General features: G+C 44.7%; 1 protein-coding gene across 11 annotated transcripts; it reads left to right on the top strand.

Moving 5' to 3' along the window:
- The first annotated feature begins 255 nt into the window (after positions 1–255).
- STAT1 (signal transducer and activator of transcription 1) lies at positions 256–22,961 on the top strand. Of its 11 annotated transcripts, none has more exons than XM_071434514.1 (25): positions 256–370; positions 626–739; positions 2,862–2,990; positions 3,637–3,781; positions 4,485–4,583; positions 5,901–5,996; positions 6,649–6,727; positions 7,316–7,407; positions 7,632–7,783; positions 8,044–8,202; positions 9,212–9,304; positions 9,741–9,800; positions 10,949–10,978; positions 11,065–11,158; positions 12,039–12,080; positions 12,548–12,631; positions 13,180–13,278; positions 13,757–13,892; positions 15,654–15,709; positions 16,676–16,770; positions 18,047–18,186; positions 19,338–19,526; positions 20,020–20,095; positions 20,561–20,663; positions 21,199–22,961. In XM_071434514.1, the coding sequence occupies exons 3-25, from the start codon at positions 2,863–2,865 to the stop codon at positions 21,220–21,222; spliced, it is 2,271 nt and encodes a 756-aa protein (XP_071290615.1). In that variant the 5' UTR covers positions 256–370; positions 626–739; position 2,862; the 3' UTR covers positions 21,223–22,961. The 11 variants fall into 11 exon arrangements, 10 of the variants coding, with proteins under 10 accessions (XP_071290615.1, XP_071290621.1, XP_071290624.1 ...); XM_071434515.1 differs by having other exon boundaries at positions 284–370; positions 482–739; positions 19,341–19,526; XM_071434513.1 differs by having other exon boundaries at positions 285–370; positions 482–739.
- The last annotated feature ends 399 nt before the right edge of the window (positions 22,962–23,360 follow it).

Below are 23,360 nucleotides of genomic sequence, written 5' to 3'. Positions count from 1 at the left end.
GCAGCAAAGCCTGGACTTCAACATCCCGCTCTTTGTCGGCTTCAAGCACTAGACAAAACCCAAAAAGGCTACGCTGCACAAAGAGAAAGCGGGAAGGGAAGGGAAGGGAAGCCGCAGCAGTTTAAGGGCGCCGGGGCAGGCGAGGCGGGCTGCCGTGGCCGGGCCAGGAGCCGGGGCAGCCCCCCCGACCCCCGCTGCCCTCAGGGCCCCGCGCTGGTTTCGCTTTCGCCTTCGCCGCCTTTCCCAGAAGTCACGTGACGCGGCCTCTGCCCGGGAACGCCCCCGGCCCGCCCCCCCGCACGCGCACTGGGGCGGGCGCGCGGCTCCCCGAGCGCAGCCGGCACCGTGACAGCGCCGAGCCGGAGCCCAGGTGAGGAGAGGGGAACGGGCGTGAGGGGCCGGGGGATGGCGATGCCGCTGCCCGCGCCTCGGGGGCTGGCGGGGTGAACGCCCGGTGTAACGAAAGCTGTCGCTTCCTCAGACCGCTCCCTGCCCGCGGGACACCCACCGAGCTTTGCGCTTTGGTGTCCTTGCACCTGCGGAAACAGGAGGTGGCTCCTTCATTCCTGGCAGGGACACCCCCGCTCCTCTGTCGCATCCGCTCTCAACTCCTCGCTCTCCACAGCTCACCCTCTCCAGACCTGCCCTGCCCGGCAGCGTTCGAAGCGGACCCCTGTGCCCAGCCCGGCTGACGCTGATCCCGCGCCTCCTGCACCGCTGGGCAGCCTCTGCTGAACAGGTGCGCCGCTCCCTCTCTCTCTCTCTCCCTCACACCCGGGGCTGGGCTGGGCCGGCCGGGAGCGCGGGGAACGCGGGCACGGAGCCGGCCCAGCGCTGGGACGGCTGCCCGCGCCCTTTGCTCCCGAATCCCGCCGCGTGGATCGGCGGCGATCCCCCGGCAATGGCAGGAAAGGAGGTAGAGGAGGGCCAGGAAGGAGCCTTGGGGTGCATCGGCTGGCCAGCAGGTCGAGAGGGGTGATCAGCCGCCTCTGCTCAGCTCTAGTGCGGCACATCTGGAGCGCTGTGTCCAGGTACAAAAAGCACCGGGAGCTGCTGGAGAGGGTTCAGCAGAGCTCACAAAGATGATGAGGGATCTGGAGCACTCTCCTACAAGGAGAGACTGCAGGAGCTGGACCAGTTTAGTGTGGAGTAGAGAAGACTGAGAGGGGATCTCATCATTACATATAAATAACTCTAAGGCAGCTGCCAAGAGGATGGTGCCAGAATCTTTTCAGTGGTGCCCAGCTACAGGATGAGAAGCAGTGGCCACAAAGCAAAACACAACAAGTTCCACCTCAACATGAGGAAGAACTTTACACTGAGGGTGCCAGAGCACTGGAACAGGTTGCCCAGGGAGGTTGTGGAGTCTCCCTCTTTGGGACTGCTGTAGCACACTCAAATGTTGTGTTAGCTGTAATCTGACAAGCACACATCAAAAGCCTCCAAGCCCTCACTTTAAACATAACAGTTTTAACTCCTTTGCTTCTCACACCTAGCACACACCACTCAGCAGCCGAGGACACTGGCATATAAAAGCGAAAGGATTTGGTAGGAAGGGGCATAGAAGATAGTACTTCACCCTGATGCTGCCCTGTTCTTTTGGATGGGTCTTATAAGCAGCCATTAAAAAACAATGGTGTGAGTGGATTTGCATCTCACCACTCATTCTCAGCCTGGACTGTTCCTTGGATGTATTTTTACATGCCATTTCCATTACAAGCTGATAACATGCACCTTAGAAGGCTAAGTGATCTGCTTCTAGAGACCATACATCAGAGCTGGAGCCAATCTCACAAAAGTGTTAGGACTGAGAGAAGCCGTTCTGCACAGTCTTAGTTCATTTAAGCACCCTGTGTCTGCTGCACAGGTTACTTGAATTTAGCCTGAAACTATGATCATGAGAACTAAAACACATATAAAAAAACATCTTTCCAGTACTTCTCCATTTAAAGTCACTTGAGATGTAGTCAATTTTCAGAGCAGGCAACTGTGGACACAAACAGCAACTGAAAATGGGCACTTAGAGGGGCCTCTATTTTTTTCACTCACACTCTTGGTGCTGGGGAATACATCTGCACAAGCAAAAGGTGATACTCCACGTTCAGGATCTCAATTGTGCAGAGTACAGGTATCAAACACACAGGTCCTCATTCCCATATCTGCTAAACAAGAGAGCAATAACACTAGCAGTACACTAAGTGCAATGAAAATGGGTTCGGAGGAAGAGAAAAGGAAGAAAGCACCACACAGCCACTCACTCACTTCCCCTCCTCCCTGCAAGGTGGGATGGGGAGAGAATCAGAAAGGTAAAAATGGGGCACATTATGGGCTGAGATAAAGACAGTTTAACAGGTAAAGCAAAAGCCATGTACACAAGAAAGCAAAAGGCAGGAGTTCAGCCATCCCAGGAAAGCCAGGCTCCATCACACCTAACAGTGGCTTGGGGAGACAAACACCATCATGCCAAATGTCCCCTTTTCCTCCTTCCCCCAGCTCTATGAGCTTGGTGCCACATGGTCTGGAATGTCCCTTGGGTCAGCTGCCCAGCTGTGTCCCCTCCCAGCTCCTTGTGCACCCCCAGCCTCCTCGCTGGTGGGGTGGGGAGCAGAAAGGGCCTTGATGCTGTGTAAGCCCTGCTCAGCTGTCACAAAAACATCCCTGCCTTACCAGCACTGTGTCCTACACAAATCCAAACCAGCCCATACTAACTACTGTGAGCAAAATAAACTTTATCCCAGCCAAAGTCAGCACATCCTCCAATTTTGTCAATGTTCATGAAAAGGTCAAATTAGTTATTTTTCACCACGTCAGTCCAAAAACTACTAAGCATTTACACTGACTTTTTCTCACCCCTTCCTCAGAATGTCTCAGTGGTATCAGCTACAGCAACTTGATTCCAAGTTTTTGGAGCAAGTCCACCAGCTATATGATGACAGCTTTCCTATGGAGATCAGGCAGTACCTGGCACAGTGGCTGGAAAACCAGGATTGGTAAGCCCAGGAATTAATTCACCTTTGGGTTGTGTGATAAGCAGTGCCCTCAGAAGGGCAGTTACAAGCAGCAGCAGAATGCTGGGGAAGCAAGCAAGCTGCTGAGTGATCCTTTGCTGGTAGGATGCTTCAGTAGCTGTGGGGTGCTCCAGCCTGTGTTCCTGCCCCTCTTCAGGGCTTTCTGGAGGGAACTGATATCTGGAGTAAGCATCCTTGCTCATAATGTTCTCAGGGTCCAGAGCAAAAGGGGCTGTTTTCAGACCAATTATTACTACCTTGGTAGCATCAGTCTCTCACTCTTCAAAGACTCTGAACTTCTGCCAGACTTTCTGTAAAGTGGCTTCTCTTTGAGGGGTGGTACAACACACACACACACATCAGGGTCACTTTGAGGTTCCTGATGTGCATGGACTGAGTAAATGAAGTTGAACAGAACGTGGCAAAAATAATAGAGAAACAACATTTCTATATCCAGGAAGATTAAGTCAGTTAAGAGAATGCAACTGGCTTACGTTTGAAGGCAATTCTCAGTGCTTGCATATTCTACAACTGGAGTTGGGGATTAGAAATTAAGTATACCTATATGTATTTCTTGGTTCTTGCATTGGAAGTGTATCTAACCCAAGCATGCTCTAAATGATTCCAGGGAACATGCAGCCAACAATGTATCATTTGCTACACTCCTATTCCATGACCTGCTGTCACAGCTTGATGATCAATTCAGTCGATTCTTGATAGAAAACAACTTTTTGCTGCAGCACAACATAAGGAAAAGCAAACGTAATCTTCAGGTAGGCCTGGGTTATCTGTACAATCTACACATCTATATGTTATCTATATATCTATACATGTACTTCATTTGCTTCAGTGCAATTGGATGCCTCTAAGCAACTACCCTGCTGTGAGGGATTTTTACAGAGGATGTGTGAGAATCCTGATTTAAAAGCCAGAATTCAAGTGTTGCTCCATTTTTGTTTTGATTGGCTACAGTTAGAAAGTTACAGTTTAATTATCAGCACAGTTACAGTTTGAGAATTCTAGGAAAAAGGAAACCCCCTGAGGGTAGCACCATCCTGAGCAGAGCAGGACAGCACTCAATCCACAGCACATTTCAGTTTTGTGTGCAGCTAAAGCAGTAAGGTGGGATTTGCATCCAGCCTGGACTGTGTGTTAAACCAGCACCCATAGCAAGGTGTGGGAGGGTGGTTCTTGAGGGATGAGCTCTCTCTAGGACTGTAGGGTAGTATCCCACGACTCCCAGGAATGTCTCTGACCCTTTCCTGCCTCCTTGTATGCCAATGAGCTACCATGGAAACTTGCTCTTGGAGCTGGTTGTGGCATCACACCCTGTAATCCTGGAGCAGGCTATCACCAGTGTATTCCCTGAGGCTCACACTCAGGTCATACCCTAATTTTTTTGCCAGTCTGAAAGCTACTGAAAGACAAGAAATTATGTGTATGGACTTTAACAATAGACTGTGTCTCTAATGCTAGGATAACTTCCAAGAAGACCCAATACACATGGCAATGATCATCCACAACTGTCTGAAGGAAGAGAGGAAAATACTGAACTCTGCCCAGGCATGCAATGAGGTAACAGTCTTGAAATATCTGCTGCAGTTGTATCTTCCCTTGCCTATTGTTTGGGACAAGGGAAGTGGATGAAGACTGGCAGGGGAAACAGGCTATCCTCTCTCTGCCCAAAAAGAGGTTCCTTAAAAAAGAGAAGAGTGAGCACTGATATGTACCAGCTGGAGAACACTAATTTCTACCAGCATGGCTGGACAGCATGGCTTTTTTTCTGCTGAATGAAGCATTTGGAGGATAAATGGGCAGGAAATAATTTTTATTCCTTGAGTGACGTAAAAGCTATGCTGGTTGTTTTAATGCTTTTGTAGTATGATGTAGCCTGATGTGCCAATTGCATTTTATTTTCATAATTAGTGCTTAACTCGTATATCCAGTAAGATTTTAGGTTTGTTCTTCTGCATTTTACTCCCCATTTTACTCTCTATTAAGCTGCTGAGCATGCTTCTTTGGACTATCTCTGGAAAAATGATGCATCATCCCCCTTCCCAGTAGTCTCCCAGTATTTCTTTCTAATTTTGGTGGTGTTTTGGGGTGTTTTTTTAGTGAAGCCCTTTTCTGTCTTCTGAATTATAGGTAAAGCCATATCTTCTCCTTCATCATCTGTTCTCCAGCTTCTCACTTTTTTTTTCCCCTTTACAAGAACTCTTTAGTAATAAAAATTCTACAGTTGGGAAAGGCATGCAAAATATATAGATAGCTGTTATCCGCTTATGTAGAAATAAAGTGATGACTGACCAAGCATGTTAATTTCCAATATGGTAATACCTCAGTTTATAGCAAGGCTTTAAATGTGCAGCGTGGGAAGAGCACTTGGGCAAGGGCTTTCAACAAGGGGCCCTTTGCAGCAGTGTCCAAAGCAGCTGCTCTAAGAGTGTGACTCTGACAGAGCCCCTGGAGCTGCAGCACAGCTGTTTGGTCCTGGCACATGACATAAAGCACTTGCTGCTGCCTTTCCAGTACACAATAAACGTGGGTCATCAAAAAGGGAAAGAGAATTACAGAGTGGTTTGGACTGGGAGGGACTTTAGAGATCATCTACTCTTCCTCTAGACTGGGTTGCTCAAAGCCCAATCCAGCTTGGCCATCACTTCCACCACTGTTTTTAATCCATGATGGGGGACCTTTGGCACTTTACTAAAATAAATACTTTGTTTCTTTCAAATTCACCTGAATTTGATTTTTTTATACTACAAAATTTTAGTGTGATTCATAGAACAAGCCATGCTTCCTCAGGTTGTTTGTCAACAAATGCCATTCACTTGCAGTAATGAAAAAAGTTATGGGTCACTCTGTTTTGACTGGTTCTGCTTCTTCCCTCAGATGGAAGTAGGGAGTGTACAGAACACTGCAACTGGGATGCCAGACAAGCAGAAGGAGCTTGATGCCAAAGTTAGGGCTGTAAAAAGCAGTGTTACAGTAAGTATAAGATAACTTTTCTCAGTAGGGTTTGTTGATTTGCAGATGCTGAAAATTAGACTTGATAAAATGACAAATAAAATTAAGGTGGGGTTTTCAAGTCTATAAACCAGGGATTTCCTGAGCATAGGAAGTACCTTGTGCCTAAACTTTAGCAACAAAAGCATTTTACCCATCTGAAATACTGGCAAATGAGGGAAGAAACAACTCTTAAATCATAACTGACCAGTTTGTTGCTAACTAGAAAATGTACTTTTTTTAGCATATAGATATTTGTCTTAATAAATACAGTCACAACAGAAAGCTTTTCTCCAAATAGTACATAAGGATTTGAAAGTTTAAAATGCTATGTGCTGTTCCAAGTTTTACCACTGTAGCCTAGGTTCCCTAAACTCTGTGAATTTACATGGCTTGACCACAAGGGCATTTCCATACTTTATAATTAACAGATTTTAGTTAGTTTTGAAGGAGGCAGGATGTATAGAAGATGATGAAATGTAGAAATATTTCCTGTTAGTCCAGGAACAGACATTGCTACAAAATTGGACTTCATGTCTGTCAGGGCTGGTACCAGGCAGTTCCTAATCAGATCAAGTCTTGCATTACTTGAAAATATTTAATAATTGTGGCCACCCTCACTCGTGCATTACAGGATGTGGAGCAGGACATCAAGACATTAGAGGATATGCAAGATGAATATGACTTCAAATGTAAAACCCTGCAGAACAGAGGTGAGTCATTTTCCAAAGACATCCCCTATTGTATATAGTTTGTCAGAGTAAACTGCTCTTTATGTCAGGGCACTGAGCCTAATGATAACACAGCCGAACTTACTGGTATTGTCCCTTGTTGATTAACTCTGCTTCCCACTGATACCTAAATTGCTGCATGTCTTCTGTTCCAAGTAAGGGAGTCTACTTGTTAACACAGCATTCCTTTGCCACTAGAAGTAGCAAACCCTATAGGCTCTGTAACCATTCAACCATACACCTAATTAGTGATGTTTCACAAATGCCAAACCAGCTTTAGGTTTTCCAGGCTCTTGTGTACCAAGGGAAACCCATGGAGTCCACACTGGTTTCATTATACAGCTCTGTCTCTGTTGTTGAATTCTTTGTTCCAGAAAAGGCTTTAGTTTCTAACATAGCTTGGCAGAGCTGACTATCCCTTAGAGCAGGGACATGTTCAGAAGGTACTAAGGGAAGCACTAAGCCAGCATCTTGCTTTTTGCATTTGTCCCCTTCCCGCCTCAGCATTTCCCCCTCCCATCCTTTAGCATTCCTTCAGCCTCACATTCCCTATTTGGACTTATTTTACAGAGCACGAGTCCAATAGTATGTCTCAGGAGGAATACAAGAAAGAGCAGCTGAATCTCCAGCACATGTTCTTATCACTGGACCTCAAGAGAAAGGTAGCATTCAAGTTTTCTTTCAGAAGACAGCAGCTCTTCTCTTAAACACATGTTCATTTTCATTGAATTGACATAAATTAGCAGTAGGAAAGGTTTTTTAATATATCAGTTGAACTGAGATATTTGCAGAGTTTTGCAAAACAGATGAGCACTAACTGAAACAGTACTTAGTTCTCCTGTGTGAAGTATTTCTAATAACCAGGGTAATCTCCTATTCTGTGTAGGAGGTGGTGAATAAGATAGTGCAGCTGCTGCAGAGCACAGAGCACACACAGGCTGCCCTCATTAACGATGAGCTGGTGGAGTGGAAGCACAGGCAGCAGACAGCGTGCATTGGTGGGCCACCCAACGCCTGCCTCGACCAGCTGCAGAACTGGTAAGGCTTTGGTAAGACCACATTTAAACCATGGTATGAAGGAGCACCACATCTAGGAAATACACTGATTGTTTATATGATCCCTTTTCATTCTGTCTTAACATAGCTGCATTCATTTTATTACCTCAGCACATTTCCATTGAGCACAAAGTGTACTCCAGGCACTGCCACATCCTCAGGGACAGTCACCTGGCTGGTGCCTCTGCACTAGTACAAAATAAAAAAAAATGCTGAAAGTAACGAGATTGTGTCAATTGTAGGTTCACCATTGTTGCTGAAAGTCTGCAGCAAGTTCGTCAGCAGCTCAAGAAGCTTGAGGAACTGGAACAGAAGTTCACCTATGACCCTGATCCCATCACAAAAAATAAACAATTTCTGCAGGACCTAACACACAAGCTTTTCCAGCAGCTCATTCAGAGGTAAGAGACCATAAGGATCTTTTGGTGTTACCATGAATAGATAGATGAAGAGCACTTTCCCTACCGTTCCCTCAGTATTTCCTACATAGTATCTTTTCATTTTCCAAGGTTTTCCTAAGTTTGTCAAACATTAAACTGAATTACTGGGTTTGAGATTTACCCCATCTAGGATTTCCACAGATTCAGGCCTATGGAAAGGGTTTATGCTCATTCATTACTGAAGTTAGCAGGAGCTTCCCTACAGTACACATGGATTACAGAGTCAAATTCTCAGTCTGTTAGTCCACTTCTCACTTCAAGCTTCAAAGTTCAAGCAAAGAGAGGCAAGAAACAATCTGCATCAAGCTGTGCCCAAGATAGATACACACTAGATTCTCCAACCCTTTGTCACTGGACACATCATCTTTGCCTCCAGCATGGGGAGGCCAGCCCTGCCTCTGTACCACCTTTATGTTGCAAGTTACTGTAGCTGGTAGTTGCCTCACATAAGATCAGAAACCTATTCTGTAAACACACACAGTAGATAAAAATTCGGGGTGTATCAAAACAGGCTAGCCCCAAAAGTTTGCTTCATTGTGTTAGCTGGCCCTCATCAAATCCCCTGCTAGTGTATCCATGCCTTGGGCATGTGTTGTTACACAGCACTGTTACTGTAAGAATTCAGGAAGCCCTGGGAATGGCAAACAAAGCAACACACCTCACTTGCACCATGAGAATTGCAGCACAGTGTTTCCTTGCTGTTTGATTTCAGGAAAGTGTGTAGCAATCTCCCTCCTCAAGCCATCAATGTGTTGCAGCAAAGGCAACACTTAAAAAATCACTATTTCTAGCCCCATTGTAGCAATTGAAAGGAACTGAGTCACACACCTCTACATAGATTGAAGCTGAGTAAATAAAGTTTATAGCATTACTGGTAAATCAGCATTCTTTTAAAGTTCACTTTTATATGGTTTCTTGTTTAAGAACAGTACAGATAAATCATAGTGCCTTTAACCTGTTTTTCCCATAGCTCCTTTGTGGTAGAGAGGCAGCCTTGCATGCCAACACATCCTCAGAGGCCACTAGTCCTGAAGACAGGAGTGCAGTTCACTGTGAAGCTGAGGTATGTTTTCCCCTTTCCCTGTTCCTTTTTTGTGGTAAGGCTTTCCTGTCACTGGCTTCCTGCAGCCCAGAGGATTGCACAGCCTGCCCTGCAGCCCAGGGGCTGAGGCAGGAGGAGGGAAGTGCCAAGGGCAGGGGCTTTCTTCTGGCAGAACTTGACTCACATTCAGCTTTTACCCTTTCCCAGAAGTGGGGTGTACCAAGTATGTAACAAAAAAAACCCAACAGCAAGAAGACACATGCAGAGCACTCTGCTATGCCAAAGAGTAACTCATTTGCCCATTTAGTTTTATCTCTAAATGCTGTTTGGTATGGAGCAAGCTTGGAGCCTGCATGTGGCCCCTGAGTGTGCTGAAATATCTGTGGTAAGCAACACAATACAAAATAACCCATATTTTTCAATTGCTGATGCTAAAAAAACATACTTCTCTTTCCAGATTACTGGTGAAACTGCAGGAACTGAACTACAACTTGAAAGTGAAAGTTTTATTTGACAAGTATGTTGCATTTATTTCACCCCTCTTATGTAATGGTAAGCAGCTCCCACACTCAGAAACCCAAGAGCAGCCACATTAGAAGTGTTGAGTAGGCCAGCAGCAGGCTGGTTCTCCATGGCAGCAGGTACATCCTTCCCTTTTCCTTACCCATGCCCTTGCTCTAAATCTCTCTCTGCCACCAGAGACATGTCACAAAGTGGAGATGGCCTCAGCTTCTCACCACCAACTCCACAGAGAAGAGCTCACTACTGCAAAATCAGACACAGGGCAGCACCTGGGCAACAGCCACTCTGCTGGGGTGTTTCACCTGGATTAGCATGAGGTGACAGTGTGGGATTGGACCCCACCATTTCTAGTCACATAATTCAGTCATCCCTTCCTTTTTGGGCACAGTCTAGTAAGGAATATAGTTACCCTCAAGCTGCCTTTGAGTAAGGGGTATAATCTGCCTACCTGTAACATATGACATGTTCTCAATCAGAGAAAAACCTTACAGCAGTTGAAACAGATTTATACCAATCTTTTGTATTTTGTAGGGAGTTCAGGTGAGTTTTGCACTTACTTCAAGGACAGGAAAAGAAATGTGACAGGCTGTCCAAAATAATGCCAGGGACTGTGCTTTCAAGAAAGCAAGTGGGTTTTTGTCTTCCCAGCCAAGTAATTTTGTTCACTTGAAATGGCTCTAGGGTCCAGAAACTTGCATAGAATAGTAAAAAAGTAAAAAAAAGCAATTCTTATGTGCAAGTCTTATCTGCAAGTGCACTAGATAGAATGCAACTCAGTAAAATCCCAAGTGTTGGGAAAACCAATTCAAGTGATGCAGCAATTTATCCAAGTTTAAATGCAGATTTAGAGTGGCAGAAATATATTTTTTTTTCCTCAAAGCAAGAGGTAACATCTTTATAGTAAAAGAAAGTACTTCTTTTGATGATAAAGCCCCCATAGCAATACCAAGCCTCAGTAAAACACAGGCTGTGTAGCACAATATTTATTTTGACTGCTTTAACCAATTGCCGCAACTTTTGCACAAGAATTTCACAAAAGCATTTTGCCAGTTCTCAGACAGCACTGTCAGCTACTAAAACATGCACATTTTCTGTGTCTTTGGCAGAATCTTTAAAAGATTTTGTCCTTTTTTTTCTTGACAGAGATGTAACTGAGAAGAACTCGGTCAAAGGGTACGTGGCATCAGAGTTTGATATATTAACATTAGGTTCTTTCAATGAAAGAGAGATTTAATTACATTTTCTCTCTCTTTGTGTAGGTTCAGGAAATTTAATATTTTGGGAACAAACACAAAAGTAATGAACATGGAAGAATCTACTAATGGAAGTCTTGCAGCAGAATTCAGACACTTGGTAGGGGGTTGGTTTTTTCTTTCTATCACCTATCCAGCCACTTAATTTTGTAGTAGAGCATGGTAGGAAGGAAACAAATTGCTTTTGTTATTGATGTCATTATTCATTTTTTGTGTAAAGAGAAACTGTGATTATCTCTCCTTTTTCTTTGTTCTGTCCTTCTTAAAATATTTTTTGCCTGTTTCAAAATCAGAATCAAAATGTGATTGATTGTCACTGAAAAAGGGACAGAAATGCAAACAAGAGTATTTGCTGCCATACTGCTTATGCTGCACTGGGTTCTTGGGAGAAGGAAGTTAAAAACAAACCTACAAAGGCTGGTTTGGGCCTTTCAGAGGAAGGTCCATAGGTAGGGAAGTCTGGAATAGTTTAAAGAGCTTTGAGTCTGGAAGATGAAAATTGTCAAAGAGTGTGCAGCTGCAAGAGAGTCAGTGCCTTTGGCAGGCTATGGGGCACTTCTGATCTGCAGATTGTGAGGGAACACTCACAATCCATCACTACAGCAGGAAAAATGCAAGTCCAGAACCAGGGAACATGGAACTCTACCTTCATTGTCCAAAACTGAGACTGTCTAGAGTTATCATCTGATTCAGAGGGGTACTTTGATAAACCACTATTCCATCTGATCCGGACTTCATACTGCTTCTGTTCATAAAAGGCCTCTTGCATAAAGGCACTGCAACATCTTTTTTCACAGATGAACAGTTTATAAAAGGGTAGTAGTTTAATCCTTTGGCTCCCACAGTTTAGAACCAAATAGAATCAGACACTAATGCAGAAAGTTTGCATACAGTTGAGCAAGTGGAACATGCAAGTGGAACTCTACCACTTCCATTTGTGGCTGCCATAAATGAGTGACAGGTTTTTTGTTCATTTGCAGCAACTGAAAGAACAGAAAAACACAGGGAGCAGAACAAATGAGGTAAGCAGCACTAACCTTTCCTTTGTCAAGTTTTAGCAGAACACTAACAAGGCATTCATTTAATACAATGCTCTCTGCTCAGACCCGTGAAGACACACGTGGGATGAGAGATCACAGGAGAGGAGTTCAGTGTTTCTACAGAGTGATCCACATAGGGAGAGCCTGCAAGGAGAGCTATTGCCAGAATGGCTGTAAGGGACTCTCCCACACTGGTATCTGCCTTTAACAGAGCTTCCTGGCAAGCACAGATTTTTCTATGACTTACAGGTAGTAGCCACAAAAAAAAAAAAAAAACAAACATGCCTGGAGAGGCAGTTTTAGGAAGCCAGCACTGTCACTTGACTTTGACCTGTAAGCTCTAGAGTATGTGACTATGGACAGACAAAGGTTTTCCCCATGATAAAGCCCCATTACTTCACCCTAGGAATTTTCAGTCCCTGAAAAGTTTTCTTATATTTTTTTTGAAGGGTCCTCTGATTGTGACAGAAGAGCTTCACTCTCTGAGTTTTGAGACACAGCTGTGCCAGCCTGGTTTGGTAATAGATCTAGAGGTAAGTCTTAGATCAAACAGATGCACTTCAGTTCCTGTGTGTCACTTGGTGCTGACAATCTTAACTTCTTTCTCTCTTTTGTTTTCTTTTTTTTCTTTTTTTAAGTACTGGGATATCACATACTTTCAGTTATTTCAAATTATGGAAATGACACTTCACAACAGCTCTGTACAGACACAGAGAGAGAATTCTGTCAGATCTCTGGGTAAATACGAATAGATGTGCTTTGCAAAATGTCTGATACCTAGAGGGCTTAAACCACAGGGTTGGTTATCAGTTTACATTTATTTCAGAAGCAGTCTGCTGTGAGCTCTGCTGTCACTATCAGTGCTGGGATAACTGACACTAAATGAAAGTCCTTATTAGACAAAAATCACCCAAGTCTTTCCAGTATTTCATCATACTTTCTCCCCTGCATACAAACTTCTATAGAGAAAGTCAAGATGATGCAAGCAAGGAATTAAAACAGAAGTGTGTGGATAATCTCAAGGAGGATTGTGGCAACAGTGCAGGGTAACCTGACATGTTCCCTTTTGTGCCCCTTTCAGACCACATCCCTTCCCATTGTTGTGATCTCAAATGTGAGCCAGCTTCCCAGTGGATGGGCTTCTATCTTGTGGTTCAACATGCTGTCTACTGATCCCAAGGTATTTGCAAGAAAAAAAGGTGTTTTATCAGGTACTATGTCTGATTTTCAAGCATTGTTTGCAAGTGGCTGCTGCATTTGAGCTCTGCAGGTGACTCTTAATGAGTTTCAGGTGTAGAGAGGAGCAGTGACTTCCCTGACCTAACATAGCAATACTTGAAACCCACAGAAGGGTAGTGTACATGTATTCAGGATATACAGCTCACAGTGAGAAGCCAAATACACATTCAAGAACTCAATTAGGGTGCACTTGAGTAATCCAGCAATTCTACCTGCTGGGAGGAGACCTATCCAGAGCCCCAGAGATGGCTTTTCCTGGTAAAGAGTGCCTGGAAGAATAGCTGCCTGCTTCTGCAGAGCTGTCTCAAGCTGACATCCATTCTTAAACCTGGAGCTTGTTTGGGCAATACAAAACTTCAAGTGGCATTCCAAAATTAACGTTTGTTAACTACAGCTTGTATTTTTCTCTGCCATTCTAGAACCTGTCCTTCTTTCTGAATCCACCTTGTGCAAAGTGGTCTAAGCTTTCTGATGTTCTGAGTTGGCAGTTTTCTTCTGTAACAAAGAGAGGACTTAATACAGATCAGCTGAGCATGCTGGGGGAGAAGCTTCTTGGTAAGATCTCCTTTCATCACAGATGGCCTGTGTGAATTGAAGCTAGTTCTGCACCTTTTCCTGCAACCCATTTTAAGTTTTCCTTTCCTCTCACAGCTTTCCCCCCTCCTACAATATAACTTTGTAGCAAGGAAGCATTTTCCACTTTTCAGTATGGCAGAGCTTCTACATGAAATCAGATCATGAAAAAAATCTGCAGTTCTAACTTGGGAGTTTTATGCATTAGAGCAAGACAGACTGAGCCTAATTCTGCCTTTTGAAGTAACACTCATGTTTAGTCAGTCTGTGAAGTGGATGTTTCTTGGCATCCCTTGGGGTTTTTTTTTAAATCCACCTCCATTCATTTTAACTTCATGCATGCCCCCAGCTACAGTGGGGATTCACTCTGCATAAACACAGTTGCAGTATCAGCATGCAAACACTATGAAAGTGCTAAAGAATGTCAAACTGAATTATCTCCCACATGAGGGTCCTTAATAAAAGCCTCATCAGCCATGGGTTTTGGTTCCAAACTCCTTGCAGTTTGCCTGAATAGGCAGAGCACTTTACACTGCTACTGATTTTGCACAGTAGACTCCAGATGAAAAATACTGTTGATTCAGTATATTTCCTCAACCTTAAGTTTCAGGGAAAAAATTATATTTAAAAGCATTTGAGATTAGTGTGTCTAGGTGGCAAGTATTCAGCATTCCACTCTAATTTCCTCAAGACAGAAGATCTGACAAAAAGCTGTTAATTTATTAGATTTCTTTTCAAATTTCTACAAGGAAAATATTTTTTTTTTGTTAATTAACCAACATAAAGAGACCAGTGATATGGCAAATTTGCATTTCAGAACTACAGGGGCTTTGTTGAGCTCTGGTAGTGTTCTACTTAAATCTTATCTCTATAGATATAAATATTACCCAGCTGAAAAAATCCTGCTTGCTGAACACTATATTCAGGATTCCTCAGTGCAAGGAGACAGAACCACCAGGGTGCCAGGGCACAACATGGCTGCTGTTTTTGCAATATGAAAGTTGGCAGTATCAGTAACAAGCTCCCTAACCCAGTTTATTTTTCGAAAAATGACAGAAAAGCATATCTATGGGAAGCCATAGGATGCTCTCAAATGGGAAGAATCTGGCTCTGACTACAGTCAGGGTCTGCAAAGCTCCCAGCTACTGTAGGCCCAGCATAGGACTTTTCTTTGTGCTTTGGATGTGGTTATGAAACACTGTGAACATACAAACAAGGCTGAAGGAAACAATTGCAACAGGAATAAGATCAGTCTATGGTTGGGGCAGACCTGGGAGTCAAGAGTTTCTGGGGCAAAATCCTGCACATCTCCAGAACCAAGGTAGGAAATTGCTTAATCTTAGAGAGCTTAGAGAGATGCTGCAGGGTCTGCTGAGCCTGCAGAGGAGCTTGTGGGCTGCAGTCTTCTTGCTGTGCTGGCAAGAGCTGTGCAAGGATTCAGTTTCCTTCCTGGAAGCATTCTGAAGCTGGCAAGTGTTTGGTGCAGCACAGAAAGTGTCAGGATGGATTGGTTCCCATGACACAAGGGCTGCTCACACAGGTTGGGGTATTGTAAAACCTCCCAGAGGGGAACTTGGCAACCTCCCCTGCACTAGCTGTGAAAGCACAGCAGCCTGCCCTCCTTTTCTTTCTTAATCCAACAGCTGCCTTCCAAATAAACACTCAGAACTTGGTTTGCTAAGTACTTTTAGCCTTACTAGGTAACTTACAGAACATGACTGAAGTCAAATTTATTGTGTTCAGGGCCAACAATTGGAGCATCTCAGGATGGCCTTATTCCTTGGACAAGATTCTGCAAGGTATGCACACAGTTTTAAAAACTGAGATGGAAGAGGGATCTCATCTTGCTTTATTGTGGGTTTTGTTTGGGCTTTTTTGTTTGTTCCCCCCCCAAGGTGCCTACTTTTCTAGTAGCATCCCCTAATTATTCTAGGCCTTAGATGGTCATGGGAGGCTTTGGTGGTGAGGTTAAAGTAGCAGCAGGAGGAAAAAGAGCTTGCTATGGCAAGGAATAGATGATTTTGAGTCTGGTTTTGATCCATGATCCAAAAAAAAAAAAAAATCTTTCAAACACAACATCTCCATTATTATTAATGCAGCTGCTATTAATAGAATAACTCTCCATTTTGACTATTACAGAAAATGTAAACAAAATCCAGCAAGACGAACAAGTCTTCTGTATCTTAGTGAAGGACATTCCCCAGACCAGGGCAAACTGGATCAGGGTGAGGATTAACACAGGGATGTCCAAGAGGGTCAGTATGATGACAGAAGGCTACATCATGGAATTTCACAGCCCTGGCTGAAGCAAGACAAGAGAACCCTTCACATTTTTTTCAGCTTTAGACCCTAAGCTGGTATAGATAAGTAGGAAATCACAGCAACCAGGAGCAGACTCCAGGGGAAGAGCAAGGCTCTGGTGACCTACAAGCACTCCTAACTAATTGCTACAGATACCTCATGAGACATTGAGATCCAGCTCTCAACAGAAAGTGTCTCTTAAGTTTTTCTGCTAGCCAGCCCTGTCAAAAACCCCAGTGGCATGGGTTTGCATGTCCCACAACTCAAATAGAGATAGCATCCAGGCAGGAACAAGAGCCTTTAATCTGCTCTTAGACCAGATCTGCTCTTAGTGTTGTTGCATGTGAGAGGTGATGGATCACACATTTGTGGGTACTGGAGGCTCAGACAGGCATTTTAACTCAAGTCTCATTATCCCTGTTCCCCCCCCTCCCATCCCTGCCTTTTCATATTCTGAATTTCAGGAAAATATAAATGATAAAAATTTCCCCTTTTGGCTGTGGATTGAGGGAATCCTGGAGCTTATTAAGAAGCATCTCCTGTGTCTCTGGAATGATGGGTAAGACCTAAGTGAATTTGAAGACATGGTCATTGCCTCAGTCTTCACTTTTAGGCTAGCAATTGCACACTAGGGGAGGTCGGGAGGTTGTTTCTGCAGAGGGTGGATCTTGAAACTGGAAAAATCTGAAGCAAATGAATTCTAATAGGGAGGAATCCTCTGATGAAGGAACTGGTAAAAGCAAGAACATCAGATCACCAAGTTGTCCCATGTAAGTCACAGAGCAGGGCTTTGAATGTTAGATTAGATTTTGTTTTGCCTCTGCTCCCACGCTAAGTCAGTTCTTCCTACATCCTAGACCATAGCCAAGAAAAACTGAAGCACAAGAAAGTGTAAGTCCTCATGATATCCATTTTAAAAACCCAACAACCAAACTCCCTGCCCGAAGAGAGTTACTGTGAGCTGCCTGGAGGTGGCAGCAGCCAGGCTCGGAACGCCTGTGCCTGCACCATGTGCCCAGAACCCGGCAGTCTTCACTGATTTTTTAAGAGCATTACCGAGTAGAAGGACTCTGCCAGATGGGAACACAGTTCCATTTGCCCTTTAATACTGGTTTAGTAAACTTTTCATTCTGGGATTTCCGATTTCAGATGTAATTTTGCCCAGAATAGGCTTATCCAAGGTCACAATCCTGTGTTTTAATTTTAGCCACATTATGAAACCTCATCAGACAGCACACTCACAGTGGAGCATCCTAGTATCTCACACTTCTGCAGCATCTACAGCAGCAGGATTGCTTTGCCTTGCTGCATTCAGCAGTGGGCTTCACATTTTTACCCCCCAGCTCCAGAAGAGTTCTGTCAAAGCCCTGTGCAGTACAAGCCTTGTTTCCCTGCCCCAAACCTCCCCCTTTCTTTGCTGCAGTGCAGTGGGAATATTTGTCACCATTACTGAAGCAGAGTGGCAGTTCTGGGACTGGCATTACAGGTGGATTTGGTCCAGGCTTGAATAGCTTGAACAGCCCAGCTTTGAGAGCAAACTGGACCATCATTTTTGTTCCAAGTGCAGAAGGATGTTTGTATAAGCCCCCAGGCTGAAGTGAGAGTGCTGAGGGAAGCTGTGGTGATTCACACTGCCACGAGGCATGAATCACCACCTGACTGCAGCCAGCCAGTCCTGCTGCCAGCTGTCCACAGGACAAAGCCTTCTGTGAGGCTTTCACCAGCACTTCAGCTCTTTTAAGTGAAGGAAAGCTTTTTAGTTTTTCCTAGCTAGCACAGCACAACTTGGTTTTTATATTGGGGAGTAACTCAGCTCTTCCCTTTCAACACTACAGCTGCATTGTGGGCTTCATCAGCAAAGAGAGAGAACGTGCTCTGCTGAAGGACCAGAGCCCAGGAACATTTCTATTGAGATTCAGTGAAAGCAGCAGGGAGGGAGCAATCACCTTTACCTGGGTAGAGGAGTCTCAGAATGGTAAGTCAGCAGCAGAGAACCTTTGCTGACCTGCTTGCACCAGAACAAGAAGTCTTTATGCCCTTCTCCTCCACCCTGAGGACCAGCACAACACCCCTGGCAGCAGCAGGGCACAAGCAATAGCAGGAACACACCATACTTGGTGTAACTCAAACCACACAATCAAGGTTTCAGCTAGGACAAGGAGCACTTCCCAGGTCCTGCTTCTGGCCTGGAGGTTGGAAAGGAAAAACTGCCCAGACTGTCTTCCCTGCCTCCTTAGGCTCTCTGCCAGCCTTTAGTACACACACAATTGCATCTCCTTCCAAGCCCAAATGCAGCTTTTGTTCCTTCCTTCCTCCCCACACTCCCCCTAGATAAATTATGTACTCACTCATTTTCAAGTAGTTCTTCCTCCCCTTGTCCAAATGGATCAGTGAAGAGCTTGCTTCTTCTGTGAGCTGGACTAGTTTCTCATGCTCTCCTAAGGAAGCCTGAAGGCATCACAGCTACAGGAAATTAAAACCTCCCTTGTAGCCAGTCAGGGCTCTCCCCTTATCACACTCATTACACAGCCCCACCTGCCAGCATGGGGCAGCTGTTGACACTTCACTTTGATGAGCCCAAAACCAGCAGCAGGTGGAAGAGAAACTGCTGATGTAGTTGGGTGACTTCTTTCCCTTGGCTGCCTTCATTCCTGAGACATCCAAAAGTTCAAAGAAAGTTGATAGTATTTGGAGCTTTCAGGAAGGTTTATATGTCTCTCCTGATGATTCATAAAAGCCTCAAGTGGTGTATTTGGATCAAACTCCCTAATAGACAGCAGAGTTTGAATTACATAATTTGGAAGAAGGTTAAAAAGGCAGGACAACCTAAATTACTTAATGAAATATTGCAGTTAATTTCCATGGACAAGTCACACCAGTCATTCTGAGTACAAAACACACCAAGAGCCCTCACTGTGTGCTATCCCCCCACGCCTCCCTACCCCATAGAACAATTATGCTCCCTTTGGCAGGAATTAAAGATTTCCTGTAGCACTGTAAGTGTCATCCAGGCAAGGCTTTTCCTATGTGATCTCTGAATTTGTTGGAAGTGGCTGCAGCTTTTCTGGACACTTTCAGAAAAAAAACTTGGAAGCCAGCTTTACAAAGTGCTGCTTCTCTCCTCAGCAGAGCCCCAGTTCCACTCGGTAGAGCCCTACACCAAGAAGGAGCTCTCTGCCGTGACCTTCCCCGACATCATCCGCAATTACAAAGTGATGGCAGCCGAGAACATCCCCGAGAACCCACTGAGGTTCCTGTACCCCAACATCCCCAAGGACAATGCCTTTGGCAAGTACTACTCCAGGCCTAAGGAAGGTGAGTGCTGTCTGGGGCTTGTGCCTTCTAGCTTGTCTGCTTGTTCCTCAGCTGCTGGGGCACTGCACAATTTCTGGGGCATGGAAAGAAAGGGAGCAGTTGGCCTGAATGCCTCGACAGCCCATCCCATATATAGGTTTAGAAAAGGTTTGTTTTTAAACAGGCAGAACATGAGACTTAATCAGACCAAAAACTGAAAGCCCTAATTGTCACTGGCTGTTATGTGAGCCCGTGAGCTGTTCCAGAAATGCAGGCTCCTACTAACAGCCCTGACCATGACTGGTTATGGGAGGGGTTTCTTTGCCATTTTCTATAGGAAAAAAGGAAAACTGACTAAAAATGGAATAAATTAACCATAGTGCTGCAAAATGCATGACAGAGAGACTTGCACATTATCTGGGTCATAGGCTGTATTTTTGGTACAATAAAGGTGAAAATGTGACGTAAACTTGCTGGAAAAAAAAACCCACAAGCTTTTTTTCTCTCCTTGAAGCACCAGAGCCAATGGATTTGGATGGTCCCAAGGGAACTGGCTACATCAAGACTGAGTTAATCTCTGTATCTGAAGTGTAAGTTCTCACAAAACTGCTGGATTTTTAAGAACTAGTCATAAGATTTTAGCTGTAGTTCATGTCTTTTCATACTGTTTAAGCTGCAGGTGCCCCAGTCAAGTCGTTCCTCTTTGAGAATCTGATCAGAACACATTAATGTGCTGCTGTGTTCAAAACACCATTTCTACATAAAAACCCTAGAAATTTGCAGGGAGTTATACTGGCAAATAATTTCTTGAAAAGCACATTCTCAAAGACTTGTTGGACTTCTTTGGTTAGGATGTGCACCCCTGAGTAGTCTGAGTTTCATTTAAAGCCAGGCTGGCTTTGCCAAGTCTGGTCTTCCTCACAAGAGGCCTGGTTAGTGGCCCTTCAGGCCTTGGAGCCAGACAGGGCAGCCCAGCTGTGCCTCATTTCTTTGGTGACAGTGAATCCCTGCTCTTGTCCATCAGGCACATTTTAATCCCTGCTCTTGTCCACCAGGCACCCCTCCAGGCTGCAGTCTCCAGAAAACCTGCTGCCCATGTCTCCCGAGGAGTTTGATGAGGTGTCTCGCATGGTGGGCCCCGCCGAGATCGATACTGTGGTACGTACCAGGAGCTCAAGGGTTCAGCCACAAGCTGCTTTTCCCTTCCCCCCCATCTGAGACATACCTCATCCATTTAAGCAAACACCTGAGAACAAGTCTCTTCACAAGCATAGGGAAAGCTGGGATCCAGAGTTAGACTGGGATGGCCAGCAGTTGTTTTTCAAACACATCTGCAGGAGAAGGGTGAAGAACAGGAGAGCAAAGCTTCCTGTGTGTGCCTTGCAGGTGGAGGAGAGATGGCAGGCGAGGAAGGAGTATCCCTGTAGTGCCTCTGGTGGGGTCTGTGTGGGCAGGGCCCAGCAGGAGTGCACTTTGGAAGTGCTGGTGAGGTACTGCCTGTGAACAGAGCAGTGCTGCCCTTGCAGGGTGTGCTTCAGAAAAAGAAACAAATTCAAGTGATCCCTGTCCTGAGCAGCTGAATCCTGATGTGAATCAGTGTGGCTGGGGCACAAGGTGGTCATGCTCTGGGGTTAGCAAGGACTTGAGAAGCAGGGCTGGGGTTATGTAATGAGGTTTCCTTTTCTCCTTGCAGATGTGTACACACATCCAGCTCTGAGCTTTGGCTGAGCTTTCCCTGTGTCACGAGCACGGCCCATCCCCTTCACGCCTCCTGTGCTGCACTCAGTGCCTTGGGGACAACGCTTCCTTCTTTGGTTCCTCAGCCTCAAGGTCCAGCAGCAGTTTTAGCTGATGGGAATACCAACAGCAGCAGCCTGAGCAGCCTCCTTACATGCATGTCTTTGTTTAATTAGCAAGATACCGTGCACATCTTTGTTTATTTAGCAAGATACTGTGCCAGAGTGGAGGAAGAGGAAGGTGAGATTGTGAGCTCCTCAATGACAGTGATGGCAGAAACATGCGTTCATTGTTTGAAGAAATTAGTTAAAAGTTTAAAACAGTTACCTGTATACATAGAAGGCATCAAAGAAAAGCTGGTTGTTTTGCAGAGGTTCTGTTCAGAAAGCTTACACCTTGAATTTTTGTCTGCATCACAAAAGGGAAACACTCTACACATACCATGCCACACCAAATCCATGTGCTGCTGGTTTGTTGTGCTTTTAAGCTCTTCTGGGCAGGCCCATGGAGAGAGCAGAAGCCCAAAATGTTACATGCATTTCATTTTCACAATTTTCACAAGGCATAATCTTGTGTAGGATGTTTAGCACAATCTTTCTCAAAAAAAGCATTTCTTAGGACACCACCTTCAAGCTGCATTGGCACATGCTGAGCTTGGAACCCAAGGTGCATAATCAAGACTAAAGCCTCTGCAGACTGCAGTCATCAGACAGAATCAGAACCTCCTCTTAGAGGACTGCAAAAGGGATTGACTTATGATTTTATTTACTGTGCCTGATCTGCCAAGGTGAGGATCTGGTCACCCCTATCTTCTGCAATAATACAGACCCCACGTAGGTTATAACAGGTGGAACAGAACTCAGTTTTCTCATGCATCATGAACCAGGGCATTTATTTAACTGTTAATTTGAATAGCTAAAACACTTTACAGGTTTTGATAATGAGGTGGTTTTGTAATTAGGGGTAAGGCACAGGAAAGTTAAAAGAAGTTAAAGTTTATCCAGAGCACTGGCTGCAGGATATGCAGTCTGCAGTCCTTAAAGGATGAAGCTGTGCTTCCAGCAGAGGAGGAACAGGTTGGTTTCTCAGCACCTTTGAAGGCAATTAACAGCTCTCAGTTGAGAGGCAAGGCTGTTCAGGCAGCTGTGTCTCTCTGAGGGTCCCTGTTAGTGCAGGCTGCTCACTAGCAGGGAGCTGAGCAGAGGGGCTGCAGAGCCCTCGTGCTGCACCCCCCTGCCCAGGTACAGGGACACTGCAGGGCCCTGCCTGAGCAGGGCTTGGGCAAGGTGACCTCCAGAGGCCCCTCCAGACCCATCAGCTGCTGTGACATCTCATGTGCCCCCTGGAAAAGCTTTCTAGAAAAATTAAAGGACCTAGAGCATGTAACACCAGCACATATTTAAAAGAAAGCATTGCAAACTGACTTATTTTGGTGCCCTGAGTTACTGGGATTAACAGTGCTACAGGAAATGACTTAATGCTTTTATCTTACTGTAACAGCTGGATGTGTATCTGTTGCTAATACAAAAATCAAGTTGTTTTTTGAGCTATGCTTTGTATTCATGTTCTACAAGCCATTTTAATCTTCAGTTTTGTGGGACTTAAAGCAGTGGCCTTATTCACAGCTTGGTCTTTCCATAGCCAATAGTTCTAGAAGTGACTTTTCCTCAATGGAATATTCTTTTATGTATTTTAAATAAAAGGAACTGTCAGTTGCCACTTCTTGTCCTCTCTCATGTTTTGGCTACTTCTATGATAAAGTAGATGTGCCAGTCTGTATTTTACTACTCTGTATCTCATTTTAAATTTGTTTGTGCAACTAAAGAGTTACAGCTCTGAAGCCTGAGGCAGTATCCATGCTTTTAATTCTCTGCATTTTGGCAGGTCTGTCTGCACTGGAGTTATTAGAAGGTGGCTGTTACCTTTTTTTATTACTGCTTGTATCCCTTCATTCATTTGTTTCCATCCCCACACAACCTTCAATAAACTGAACTTGAATTTCTAATTTGAGTCCTCAGTGGGATAACTGATCTCTGGCTCATCTTTGTGGGCTACCAAGCTGGACCCTGCTGCTTTTCTCTGGGGCTATTAAGTGACAAAATCCCTCATCTCACACTT

This window comes from Agelaius tricolor, unplaced genomic scaffold (genome assembly GCF_023055355.1).
Source record: "Agelaius tricolor isolate 1412-34295 unplaced genomic scaffold, bAgeTri1.0.p SCAF_10, whole genome shotgun sequence".
Classification (NCBI taxonomy): Eukaryota; Metazoa; Chordata; class Aves; order Passeriformes; family Icteridae; genus Agelaius; species Agelaius tricolor.
The sequence above is the reverse complement of the archived record's forward strand: the minus strand, read 5'-3'. Positions and strand labels throughout refer to the sequence as shown.

Coding starts and splice junctions, on each gene's coding strand:
- STAT1 (XM_071434514.1), top strand. CDS start 2,863: ATGTCTCAGTGGTATCAGCTACAGCAACTTGATTCCAAGTTTTTGGAG. Junction 8,203..9,211: donor TTCCAGCAGCTCATTCAGAG/GTAAGAGACCAT, acceptor TTTTTCCCATAG/CTCCTTTGTGGTAGAGAGGC. Junction 10,979..11,064: donor GAGAAGAACTCGGTCAAAGG/GTACGTGGCATC, acceptor CTCTTTGTGTAG/GTTCAGGAAATTTAATATTT.